At 38.3% G+C, this 13,308-nt stretch overlaps 1 protein-coding gene across 1 annotated transcript; it reads left to right on the top strand.

Moving 5' to 3' along the window:
• The first annotated feature begins 9,324 nt into the window (after nt 1-9,324).
• Nucleotides 9,325-10,785, top strand: LOC104232527 (uncharacterized protein At4g06744-like). Its single transcript, XM_009785745.2, has one exon. It carries the CDS (start codon nt 9,410-9,412, stop codon nt 10,688-10,690), a length of 1,281 nt encoding a protein of 426 aa, XP_009784047.1. The 5' UTR covers nt 9,325-9,409; the 3' UTR covers nt 10,691-10,785.
• Nucleotides 10,786-13,308: the final 2,523 nt, after the last annotated feature.

Raw genomic sequence — 13,308 nt, 5'->3', positions numbered from 1 at the left:
AGATTGAAATACTTTTCTGCCTGGTTATTTTCTCGAACTTCTCCCTAGATTTCTTTGCCCTTGTAAGTCACCACTGATTTGTTGTAATTCCAGGGAATAGCGGTAGGATCCGTTATGGGCTTTTGTGGTGCGCGACCAATAACTACGGGCTCACTCAGCCTTGGTAGATTAATTGGCCCCCGCATCACATAAGCTCCTTTGGGCACATACATTTGGGTTGTCTTATTCAGTTCGAATCTCCTAGGAGGACTCAAAGCCAACTGCTTTTCCTTGCGGCTTTGAGGGACTTAGAGAACAACATATTTGAGAGGCATTGCCCCAATTTCCACTTCAACTTTCTTTTCTAACTTTGGAGGGGTGGTTTTGTTCTTTTTCTCCCCTTTGTCTTGCTTCGGGGTAGCTTTTGATTTCTTCTCTACATCAGCGATGGCAATGATGCCCTTCAATGCCGGGTCAAATTCCTTGTCCTCACAAATCATTCCGATTATCGGCCCATTGTTACGGGTCGGTAATGGGTTGTTAGTCACATTAGGAATATCTTCATCCCTTAGCACTATCTTCCTTTATTCTATCAAGTTGTCCACGGCTCTCTTCAGAGTCCAACAGTCATCCGTGGTGTGCCCTTCTACCCCCGAGTGATAGGCGCAACGGGTACCGGCTCTATAAGCGGGTGATGCTGGGTTTTGCCTGGTTTGAGGAAAAGGCTGTAGCATGCCCATTTGAACAAGCTTTGGTAACAGGCTGGAGTAGGGTTCGCCAATTGGTGTAAAATTTGGCCTCTTGGGTGGTTCATGAGGGTGGAAATTGTTTTGTGGAGGCCGAGGGTTATAGTGGTTTTAGTAAGGAGGCTGGTTTCTAGAAAATAGAGCTTGGTTCCAGTTGGCTTGTTGTTGTGGCCGGACATAAGGTTGAGCATTCATGACCGGGTATGGATGAGGAGCATAGGCTACGTCTTGGTGGGGGTAGTAGTGTTGCGGGGTCCTTTTTGAGAAAAAGGATCTGGGAGTACGGTGTTTTCTTGCATCCGACGCTGCCATGGATGTTTCTTCCTTTTTCTTGCCCTTTGTCACTCCTCCAGACCCACCCTGAATGGCTTGGGAGGTAGCTCTGATGGCGGATTGGCTTAAAATTCGACCTGTTTTCAACCAATTTTCCACCATTTCACCAATCTTGATGGCTTCAGCGGACGGTTTACCCATTGCGGACATCATATTTTGGAAGTAATCAGCCTCTTGAGCTTGGAGGAAAACTGTGACCATTTCAATCTCATCCATCGGAGGCTTTACACTGGAGGCCTGTTCACGCCATTTAATTGCGTACTCTCGGAAGCTTTCCTAGGATTTCTTCTTCAAGTTTGTCAATGAGTTCCTATCTGGAGCAATATCAATGTTGTACTGGAACTGCCTGACGAAATCTCTAGCCAAGTCATCCCAGATGTGCCGGTGGGATATATCTTGGTCCATTTACCACTCAGATGCGATGCCGACCAGACTTTCTCCGAAATAGGCCATGAGGAGTTTTTCCTTCCCACCAGCTCCTCGCAGCTGGTTGCAATATCTTTTGAGATGAATAATAGGATCACCGTGTCCATCATACTTCTCAAATTTTGGGGTTTTAAATCCCAATAGTAGATGCACATGAGGGAAGATACACAAGTCAGCATAGGATACGTTTTTCTGTCTACTTAAGCCTTGTATGCTTTTGAGACTCTGTTCCATACTCCTCATCTTCTTCGCAATCTCTTCTTGCTCAGGAGTTTTGGTGATCTTTTCTTGCCCCACAGTGAATTTATGTCGAGGTGGTTGAGAGTAAGTATATGTGGGAAACTGAGGAGGTTCCATTGGGAATGTGGGTGTTTGGAAGGTGAAAGTTGAGGGGTCAAAACCAGGCATGGGCAGTGTAGGCTGTGCTGTGGCCGAGCAAGGTGGAGCGGTGAAGATATTTGAGGCTGCACCGGACATTAACACCTGGGGGCGAACCTCAGAATGTGTTCCCACAAAATGGGCCGAGATAGTTAGATGTCTTAGTAGTGCGTTTGGGTAGTTTATGGGGATATTGGAGGTCCCACTTGCCCTGGGAAAAAGCTCGGGAAATCCAGGGATTGTACTTGGTAGATCTCTTCCGTTTGCCCAGGCGTCCCACATTTCCATCATGCGGAGATGCAGTAGCCTGTTTTCGTCGGCAACTACCGATTCTGAAGTTGGGATTCCCGCGACCGGACTCTCATCCGCAATAGGAATTGTTGGCAGAATCATTTCTGAAGACATTTCAACGCTTCCCTTCGACCTCGTGAATATGGATGTGAAGCCAGACTACCACAAAACCAACCACCTTTCTATAAAACCTAGGCTGGGTGTAACATCAGCAAATGGTTAGTTTGGAATAAACAATAGATAGGTAATCGCACGTTGGGGGTATGATGCACTTATACAGTTAAATGTATTTCTACATGTTTTGCAACGGTTTCATGCTTCATTCCGGCTTTTCTTTTTCTTTCCCATTTTCCTTATTTCCACTCCCACTCTTTCCTTTTTTTTGTTATAGTCGAATCCTATGGAGATTGCCTACATATCATGACCCCGCATGAATCAGACCGGGCGTAGTTCTGGGGATAATAAATAACAAAATATTTTGGGATTTTCAAATTCTTCATAAAAAGAAAATGCTTTAATTACAACGACTCAAGACTAACAGACTTGAAAAGGAAATCAACAGACTGTAATAGCAAGATGACAATACAGACTCAAGAACCGACTAATAGACTCGGATAGAAAGAAAATACAGACTCAAAAGTAGACTGACAAACTCCAACAGAAATAGACTTAAAGTGAAAATCAGAAATACATTAATGCTCTTGGGGCCCGCAGGACATCATTCGGTCTCGCCGCAGGCCTATATGCGAGGTCCCCTTGCAGCCGCTCCAAATCACTCATTATCTGGTGAACGAAATTCATCATTGCAGCGAAATAGGTGGTACGAGTCATGTCCTCGCACGCTTGGCACTTCACAGTAATGTAGTCAGCAATGGCTCTAATCCTCTCTCGGATTCTGCCCTTTTCTTGAAACAATCGCCCTATCTGCTGATTCCTGGCTTCTAATACCTGAGTGTCGTGATGGTTTTGATTTTGCAATTGTTGCATTTCTTCCTCCATCTGAGCCATCAAAGCATAACAATGTTCCTTATTAGCTTTAAAGTCCTTGGCCTGCTTGGCCGCCTCATTCTCAAGGGTAGTTAACTTTCTCTTCAGATTGGTGATTGTCCCTTTATATTTTCTTTTCATTTGATGCACAAACTATGCCCGCCCTTCTATGTTCTTTGCCAATTGGGCCCGGACTTTTGCTAGACTGGCTTCAGACTTTTCTAGGTCATCTTGACACTCAAGTGCTTTCTTTCTCAGACTGCTTATAAGCTTTTCGTCCGCTTGGCTTCTTTTCGGGTTTCTAGCAGTTATTCTCATTTTTTGTATTTGAGCTTTGAGGGCTTCATTTTCCTGAGTTAGATTTTTCTTTTGCCCTTCATCTGCGGTGGCTTGCAAACCATTTTCAAACTAAAGGTCCATGACTTGCCTTTCCAACTGGCTTATTTTAGCCCTGTAGCTTTCTTCTCTTGCGAACCATCCCCACTGCTCTTGCGAGTCATTGGTGAATTGTTGAACATGAGCTCTCTTAGCAGGTCTCTCCGGAATCAGGAACCTTTTACCGAACCAAATAATGTACTTGGGGTCTACTTCACCTCTAGCTAGATCCCTCACCATAGTCTTAGGTTCAAGAAATCTACATTCATTCTACACCTGACGAATTCTCCCTTATGGAAATACGGCTTTTGGGCCCAATTCAATGACATGTTTACTCAAATCTTCATCATGGGGATTGGTTTGAAATCTTCCCAATTGGCCCAAAACTCTGTGGGGGGGCATACGGCTGGATGCTCCGGATGCCCATCAGGAGGAGATAACATATTTTCGCTGACATGTATACTGCTTTAGTGACGGGAAGCCATCCGAACGCCCACTCAATTTTATCGGCGGTCAAGGAGCTCAAATGTGTAAACCAAGCTTCAGTACCTTCAGGGAATTCAATACCCACTACTCGGTTTTCAAATTCTTCAATGCAACTCAAACCGGTCATATCGTAATTCATATACCCAAGTCGGTGGCAGAGATGTTCCTATATCCATAATTGTAGTAATAGATTGCAACCTTGGAAGAACTTTCCTCCTTCCCGACAGATAGTCAAGGCTCGGTAGATTTCAGATAAGATCAGGGGAACCACAGTGCTATTGGCTTTCTTGATTGCAACATCGATCATTCCTACGAGACCTACCTCTATATTACCATCTTTTCGGGGGCAAACCACAACACCCAAGAATGCTACTATAAAATCCAAACTCCACATTGCCTCCCATTTGTCTTTATTCCCGGCATAGGTCAGACCAGTGTTCGGCTTTTCAAAACCTCGGGGGTTACCATAGTGTTGATACAAGAATTGGAGAGTGTAATACCCTTGAGATAAATTTCCGTCCTGAATATCCCGACTAATACTCAGCAGATCCAGAAATCTGTGGGGTGATACCGGTCTTGGTGACAATGGATATCGACTTCTAAAGTTTCCATTAAGGCCCGCATAACCCGCAACTTCCTCCAGCGTGGGTGTGAGCTCAAAGTCAGAGAAACGGAACACATTGCGAGTTGGGTCCCAAAAAGGTACTAAAGCTTCAATTATGCCCAACCATGGCTTGATGTTCAACAATCCGACGAGGCCTCCCAGAACCTTTACCACTGTTTCTCTACTGCCTTTCCCTAGATCATTCTACCACATGTGGAGCTGTAAGGGGATCTCTTTAAGGACTGTGAAGGGTTCAATTTCATTTGTGCTCATCCTGCACATTTATTAAGGTGATTTAATAACTCATTTTGACCCAAAAGAGTAAAACCATTTTTCAAAATTTTACTTAAAAATAAAACCCAGTTTTGCAGATACGGCCTTTCAGCACTTCGGGGAAGAAGATTTTAAGGCTATGCCTGCTAACCGATCAAAAAATAAAAATGACCAAAAGTGGTTGTTCTTGCAAAAACAGCCTTCTGGCGCCCTTTGGGGACATTCGGCTTATTTTAAACAAGAATGGCATCACCCTGCTTATTTGTGATAAAAATAAAATTTTGTTATTTTTGGGCTATTTTTGCAAAAGGGAAGTTGGACCCGATGGGGGTTGCCTACGTATCCCACATCCAGTGAGAATCAAACTGGCGTAGTTCGGGAAAATTTAACAAAAATGAAAACCAATTGATTTTAAAGACAAAACTTTCTCTTTTTTTCAAAAATTTTGGCAGAGTTTCGGTATATTTTGGACACTGATTTTTCAAAACAAGTATATACCTCTCTGAGCTTTCACACTGTTATTTTCTTTTCCCAATTTCTTCTATTATCCACAAGCCAGTCAACACGCAAATCCGAAGCAAATAAATGCACAAGTAGCACGTAGGATGCATCAGGATGGTCTTTTCATTTCGGGTACGCCTGTCCTAGACAGACCCAACCCCTGTGTTGAGTCTCCTAAGTCAAATGCACGTGATGCAAACAAACGTTCCTACTAGGGATCCGGCATGAGGTTTTGTTATACTAGGTTTAAAACCTGGGTTTATTGTTCTAGACCTAGCTTACCCGAGCGGACAACTCGAGCCGAGGGGGACAGCGTACTGGGAATACAGAAGCTTCACCAGCTTAGCAACTTATCCGAACCTCGTTCTAAAATGGGATAAGACTCTAGATAGAAGAGAACTCACACGAAGTACACCCTTCTCCATGATTTAGAAGACTCAGAGAGAGGAAGGGTTTCGTAGCAGTTTATATACAGTTCACAGAATATCAAAGCGGTAAAAGCATTTAGCACATTAGGCTCAAACATATGGAAAATCAGATAACAGATAAAGCCAATCATAACAGCTATTCTAAGCTCGAATTCTTGAACCCTGAACCAGAGATTCTGGGTTCGATCCCCTACAGAGTCGCCAGAGATGTCACACCTCCTTTTTACTGCACCCGAGGGTATATATAGGGAGTTTTTTCAATTAAAGTGACATTATTTGAAATGGGATTATTTATTTATTTTTATTCAGAGTCGCCACTTGGGATGGTTTGTTTTCTGGTATCCCAAGTCACCGATTTATTTTAAAATCCCAAATCAAGGAAATTCGACTTTTCTTTTGAAGTCTGCAAACCAGAAATTCTAAGTAAGCAATTCTGTTAACCCGGGAGAAGGTGTTAGGCATTCCCGAGTTTCGTGGTTCTAGCACGGTTGCTTAAACAATTATAATTGACATATTATCTGATTTTAATACATGTTTTAGCTTATGGTACAATTTTAAATTATTAACTGCTTTTAATTAATTTTAAAGTAGATTTAACGTCGTCTAAAATATGTCCTTGGACCGCGCCATATGAAATGCACCCGCAATCCGAAACACATTTTATTCGACGTTATTAAGATTTTAATTTGGGTCACATGAAATGCGTACCCGAGTTTAGGAAGGTAATATTATTAAAACACACGCCTAAAGTACGCATTTTTTTTACTTTGCGAGGGTCATGGAAATTTGCTAGATGGCACGCCTCAAATTCTAAAGGTTTTAAAAAATTAGTTTAACCGAGGACCACGCATTTGGGATTTTATTTGGCGCGGCGCACCTCAATTCCATTTTTGAAAGGGTATTTAAACTAACACTAGACGGCCATAATCTATTTGTGCTATTAAATATGGCTCACCTCAATTATTAAGGAACTTGGTCAATTGATTAGAGGACATGCGGGATTTCCAATCGTTAATGAGAAAATTTAAACTCAGAATAGGTCATGGATCCATTATTCCCCGGGGCCATTTCGTCAATAATCAAGATACCAAGAATAGGCTCCAACGTGAAGTCCAAAACTAGGAGTACCCAGTAAAGAAAACTCGGAAGTTATGTCTTTATTAGGTAATAATGGAACCGACGTAGAGTGATCATCGATGATATTGTTAACATAATGTAACGCTCAATATTATTAATATTGACGAGGATCTTGAGCTCAAATATGTCATGAAATTTGGACAGATAAATGATTGGCCAAATGAAAAATACACAATGAAAATTGACTTCACTTGAAAAAATGTGAAGTTGGGCGGATAGTCCCAACACCTGAAAGTATAAAGCCAATGGAGGTATAAATATGTTCTTGTGCAAAAAGTTCATGTCGATAGACATAAAGACGACTTGTGACACAAGAAAATTAGTAAATATCCTCACATTGATTATATGGAGACATGTTCTCTTATGGTGAATATAATTATTTCAAGTTTTAATCTAGCAATACATGAAAACTTGATATGCGTATAATGGAAATCATTGAAGGATTAAAATTGTTCTGAAGCATATTAATATTTCCAAGAAATCTATTAAATAAAGCTTCAAAAATCCTTATACGGATTGAAATAATCAAGGCGCATGTGGTATAATCGTTTGTGTGAGTACCTATTGAAAGAAGGGTACAAGAATGATTCAATTTGTCCTTGTATCTTTAAAAAAGGATCTGGATTTGAATTTGTTATAATCTTTGTGTATGTTGTTTCAAATATCATTACAACTCCCAGGCAGCTTCCTAAAGCAGTAAACTGTTTAAAGAAAGAATTTGAAATGAAAGATCTTGGAAAGACAAAATTTTGTCTTGGTCTATAAATTGAGTATATGAAAGATGAAATTTTTATCAATCAATCAGCATATTAAAGCGCACATCCATTTAGTACCCCGATGGTTGTGAGATCACTCGATATAAATAAAGATCCATTCCGACCTCATGAAAATAATGAAGAACTTGTTGGTCCTGAAGTACCATATCTTAGTGCAATTGATGCACTAATGTATCTTGCTAACACTAAAAGGCGTGACATAACATTTTCAGTTAATGTCTTAACAAGATATAGCTCTGCTCCTACAAGGAGACATTGGAGTGAAATCAAACACATATTGTGTTATCTAAAAGGGACTACCAATATGGGCTTATTTTATGGCAATGACTGCAATCCCGATCTTGTTGGTTATACCGATGTAGAGTATTTATCTGATACACTCAAGGCTTGATCTCAAACATGTTATGTGTTTACATGTGGAGGCACTGTCATATCTTGGCGATCGACAAAGCAATCAATCGTGGCTACTTCTTCTAATCATGCTGAGATAATTTCTATTCATGAAGCAAGTCGAGAATGTATTTGGTTGAGGTCTATAATATATCTTATCCGAGACAAATGTAGTTTGAAGTGTGACAAACAACCTATAATTTTGTATGAAGACAATGCAGCATGCATAGCCCAATTGAAGGGATGATTCATAAAAGGAGATAAGACAAAGCACATTTTACCAAAGTTATTTTTCACACATGATCTTCAAAAGAATGGTGATATCAATGTGCAACAGATTCGTTCAAGTGATAATATGGTTGATTTGTTCACCAAATCTCTACTGACGTCACCCTTCAAGAAACTGGTGTACAAGATTGGGATGCGAAGGCTGAAGGATGTGAACTGATGCTCTCATCAGGGGGAGTTAATACACGGTGTACTCTTTTTTCCTTACAAGGTTTTGTCCCACCGGGTTTTCCTTGCAAGGTTTTTAACGAGGCAACCAAAATGCGTATATGTGTACTCTTTTCCTTCATTAGAATTTTTTTTCCCATAGGGTTTTTTCCTAATAAGGTTTTAACGAGGCACATTATTTATGGCCATCCAAGGGGGGTTGTTATGATAAATATCATATTATGGTGGATGTCTACTCTTCCTCCATGATCTTCATGTTAAATGCTTATTGACATATTCAATAACATATTTTCCGTATTCAATGACATATTCCATGACATATTTTTTCACTTTTCATGCCTATATAAAGGCCTTGTAATATATAGGAAAATACACACAATTAAAGAAGAAAAAAAATTTCTTTCTCTCTATCTCCATTTCTTGTTCATGTTTTACTAAATTGTTTTTATTTCCTTGCTTCATATTGCTACTTTGAGTTATATTTCATAACAAAAGAGTATTTATGTGGTTATAAAAGCGTGACATTTGACTCCACACTTATTTTTCAACGAAATTCCACATTCATCCACCTAAACATGATTGCTTTAGGTTTATGGCCAGAGCGGTGCGCCACTTTGAACATTTTTAGACCCTATTTAGCCAGCATTCACATGAACTTTCTGAATCTCTTCTTTACTTTCCATTTTCCAATAAAGTTCTAACTATTTTTTTATATATCAAATGAAATACACACAATCCAATCTCTGCTAAATGGAACTCTCAATTCAAAGCTTCCAAATTCCCACTACAATGTGAAATTATGAGCCTCTATCTTTTCAAGACTTCACCTACCAAAAGGATATTATGAATCTTTATGCTATAAAAGAAAATGACCATCAACAATTTCTTCTCATCACATTCTTCATGAATTTTTCAATATTTTCCAGTTCCATGATGATTCTTTATTTCTTCATATTTTTTTCAGTTTTGAGAAATTGCACTAGCCAATTACTACCACCTTTACCAGCACCAAATTTAACCTTCTTAGACCAAAGACTTGCTTTAATATTCCCAATAATTCAAAATTTCAAGAACACAATCACTCTTGATCCTTTAGGTGTCACTCAATCTTGGACAGGCCCTAATATCTGCAATTACAAAGGATTTTACTGTGATAATCCACCTTATAATACCTCAGCAATTTCTCTTGCTTCTATAGATTTCAATGGATTTCAACTCACTGCTCCCACATTAGATGGATTTATCGATCAACTCCCTGATTTAGCCATATTCCATGCAAATAGCAACAATTTCTCGGGCATAATTTCTTCAAAAATTACTCAACTTCCATATCTCTATGAGCTTGATCTTAGTAACAACAAATTCATCGGTACATTCCCTTTGTCAGTTCTCAATATCAAGACTCTAACTTTCTTAGATATTCGTTATAATCTCTTCACTGGAATAATCCCACCTCAGATTTTCACACAGAATCTTGATGCATTTTTTCTTAACAACAATAACTTCATACAAAAACTTCCTGACAACCTTGGATCAACCACTGCTCTATATTTAACGTTAGCCAACAACAAATTCATTGGTCCAATTCCACGTAGCATTGGACAGGCTCCAAATTTGTTGGAAATTCTGTTCTTGAACAACTTGCTTACTGGTTGCATTCCCTATGAATTAGGACTTCTAAAAAAAGCAATTGTGATTGACGTTGGATATAACATGTTAACTGGTCCATTGCCATGTTCTTTTGGGTGTTTAGAAAGTGTGGAGCAATTGAATTTTGCTGGAAATTTGCTCTATGGACAGGTTCCTGAAGTGGTCTGTTCACTAACAAATTTAGTGAATTTTACTTTGTCATATAATTATTTTACAAAAGTTGGGCCATTATGTAGGGAGTTGATCAAGAAGGGAATTCTTAATGTTGAGAAAAATTGCATTTTAGGTCTTCCTAATCAGAGATCAATAGTAGAGTGTTTAATATTTCGGGGGCAAATTAAATTGTGTCCATTACAGAAGACTTATAATGTGATACCTTGTAAAATTCCGAAATTTCGTCCCAATAGACCACCTAGAGCAGAAAGACATTTGATTTCTTACTCTGCTTTGTCAAAAATTACAAAGTTGTATTGAAGCCTTTGTTTTAGTGTCTTTTCTTTCTTCTGAAAACTCAATACGTAAATCTCTTTTGAACACTGAATAAGGAAAATAATATGTTACTAACGGATTCTAACTCCCCTCCATTTCCTATTTTCTCCATTTCTCCAAGTTCCTATTTGGATTGGAGACACTTAGCATGGTTAAAAATCAATGGATGAGATTTAATTGAATAAAATAACGCCCTAACCATAGTTAAAATATTTAATTTCTTCCTTTATTCATTTCCAAATAATATCTTTTGCAATCCCTCAATTATAGCTAACATTATCTAAGATTCCTTCTCTCTTTCTTGTAGCGATTTTCTTTCTGTGAGTTAATTTTTTTTTTCAATCTATAAAAGCTTCCATTCTTATTAAAAATAAGAAGTATTAGAAGTAAGTTCCAACTTTGATAATAATTAAAGAACGATACAAATAAAAGAAGTAAGCTCCAATCTTGCACCAATTTTAGTTCAAACTTTCTTCAACTTTAGCCGTGTAAAAGCATCACCATTGCCAAAGAAGTAAACCGCAAAGCATCACAACTTTTTTTTCTTTTGATCAAGATTTTCATTCAGGAGCCAAACATGTTCTTCACGCAATCAAAATGCACCAAGATTTTAGGAAACCCACATAGCTCGTTAACATCGGAACTTACATTTAATTTTTTTTTTAAATTTTAATGAGAATGGAAGATTTTGTAGAATTGAAAAAAAAAATAATTCACAGAAGACAAAAATTATTACAAGAAAGAGAGAAGGAATCCTAGATAATAAATGTCTAGCTATAATTATGGGATTGCAAAAGATATTATTTGAGAATGAATATGGGAAGGAATTAAATATTTTAACTGTGGGTAGAGCTTTAATTTATTCAATTAAATAAAGTATCTCCAATCTAAATAGGAACTTTGCAAAATGGAGAAAATAGGAAATGGAGGGGAGTTGGATCCGTTACTAACATAGCAGTTGTACCTTAATGCTAAGGGAATGGACCTTACAACCAAAAGTGATAATAAAATGTATGATCCTCCATACTTAATTAGAAGTCTCGGGTTTAAGTCATGAGAATAAAAAGGATTCTAATAAAGATTTTGACTGCGCATTAATCAGGGTCTCAAGCGGGTACCACAAACTAAGCGAAAAACCATTAAAAAAAATTAATAGACCTTGTGCGTTTTTCGGTTTGAGGAAATACAACCACATGATTTTGGCGTGCTATGGAAAGTGCTTAATGGTGGACATTAGATATGTTGTTTATGTACCCTAATAATTAGGTATACTTTTTTTCAATAGTATTTGCAAGAAAGTGCACTTCTAAGAATTTTCACAATAATTTATTTCTCATAATTTTCTTTGAACCATCAACCAGTTAGTCGGTGGTAGAGGTGTTTACCACTAATCCGACCTCACTCCTCTTAACCAAGCTCTTCATTTGTTGTTCCATTTGGTAAATTAGTAGACGTATTACTTCTGAGTTCACCTTGTACACGGGTGAAATCGGGGTAACATATATTTCAATTTTTCGGTGGGTCAAACAAAGCAAAAATATGTAATCAAAGTCGGGGACTTCTCGTACTAAGGCCCGAACGGAGTGTTCGTCACTGAACCTAATAAGACAACACTCTCCGAACCCAAAACGAGCTCCAAAATCTCGAAAAGCATTACAAATGCGCGGTTGCACACGACTAACAGAAGGCCGTGATATCCGCACCCAACCAGATATCACGACACGAATCTTGCCCAGTGTCGGTAGTATATCATTAATTGACGAGAAAGAAGAATTTTTTATTTTAGAGTTGTACTATGGATGAAATTCTCCTACTATATAAAGGGGAAGTTTTTTCATTCAATGGACATGGTAACACACATACCAAGGCAAGATAAAATTATTTCTCTGCTTTCTAACTATTGAAAAGTCTCTACTTTATTTTTGTTCTTTGTTTTCGATTGGTCTTAGACTTAACCGAGAGCAGAAACTATCGCCCAATCCAGGTTCAAGTTAGGTCATAACGTCACGATTGGTTTGATTATTCATAGTATCTTTAACTCATTTACTTCATGCTCTTACTTATTTGTGTTAAATTAATCCACGTATCTTTAAAACCGTATATAAATTCAATTGTTATCCATTTTAAGGGTAAACAAACCTTTCAAACAATAAACACTACATTTTTTGTGATTAACAATTTGTCTTTTGAATGGAACCTAAATAAACTTTACTAGTTCTAAATGCTTCGAGTTTGTGCAAAAATAAAAAGAAAAGCTAACAAAAATAGATTGCAAATAAATAATAAAAAAAATAAAAATTAAGGCCCCTTATGAAATTTGTCTTTATGCCACAAAAATTATCGACAGCCCCTACAAGGTAGTTGGACTTCATTGCAGGCCACACGAAGTAGGCGGCAATATTGTGTAAAGTTCTTTCACTACATACGAAAAGTCGCATTATGTGGAGCAGACTCTATATAGAGCTGTTTAGAAAGTGAAAAACAAGTGGCATTTGTCTCTTTGGTGTAATGCTCCAAAATACAAAGGAATACGACTCCAACTATTTGAGAGCCTCAATTGTGTAGGTTTCAAGAGATGTGTGACTGATTCTATAAGCTGTTAT

The sequence above is a fragment of the Nicotiana sylvestris genome, chromosome 1 (assembly GCF_000393655.2).
Source record: "Nicotiana sylvestris chromosome 1, ASM39365v2, whole genome shotgun sequence".
Lineage (NCBI taxonomy): Eukaryota > Viridiplantae > Streptophyta > Magnoliopsida > Solanales > Solanaceae > Nicotiana > Nicotiana sylvestris.
This window is presented reverse-complemented; position numbering and strand designations above follow the sequence as displayed.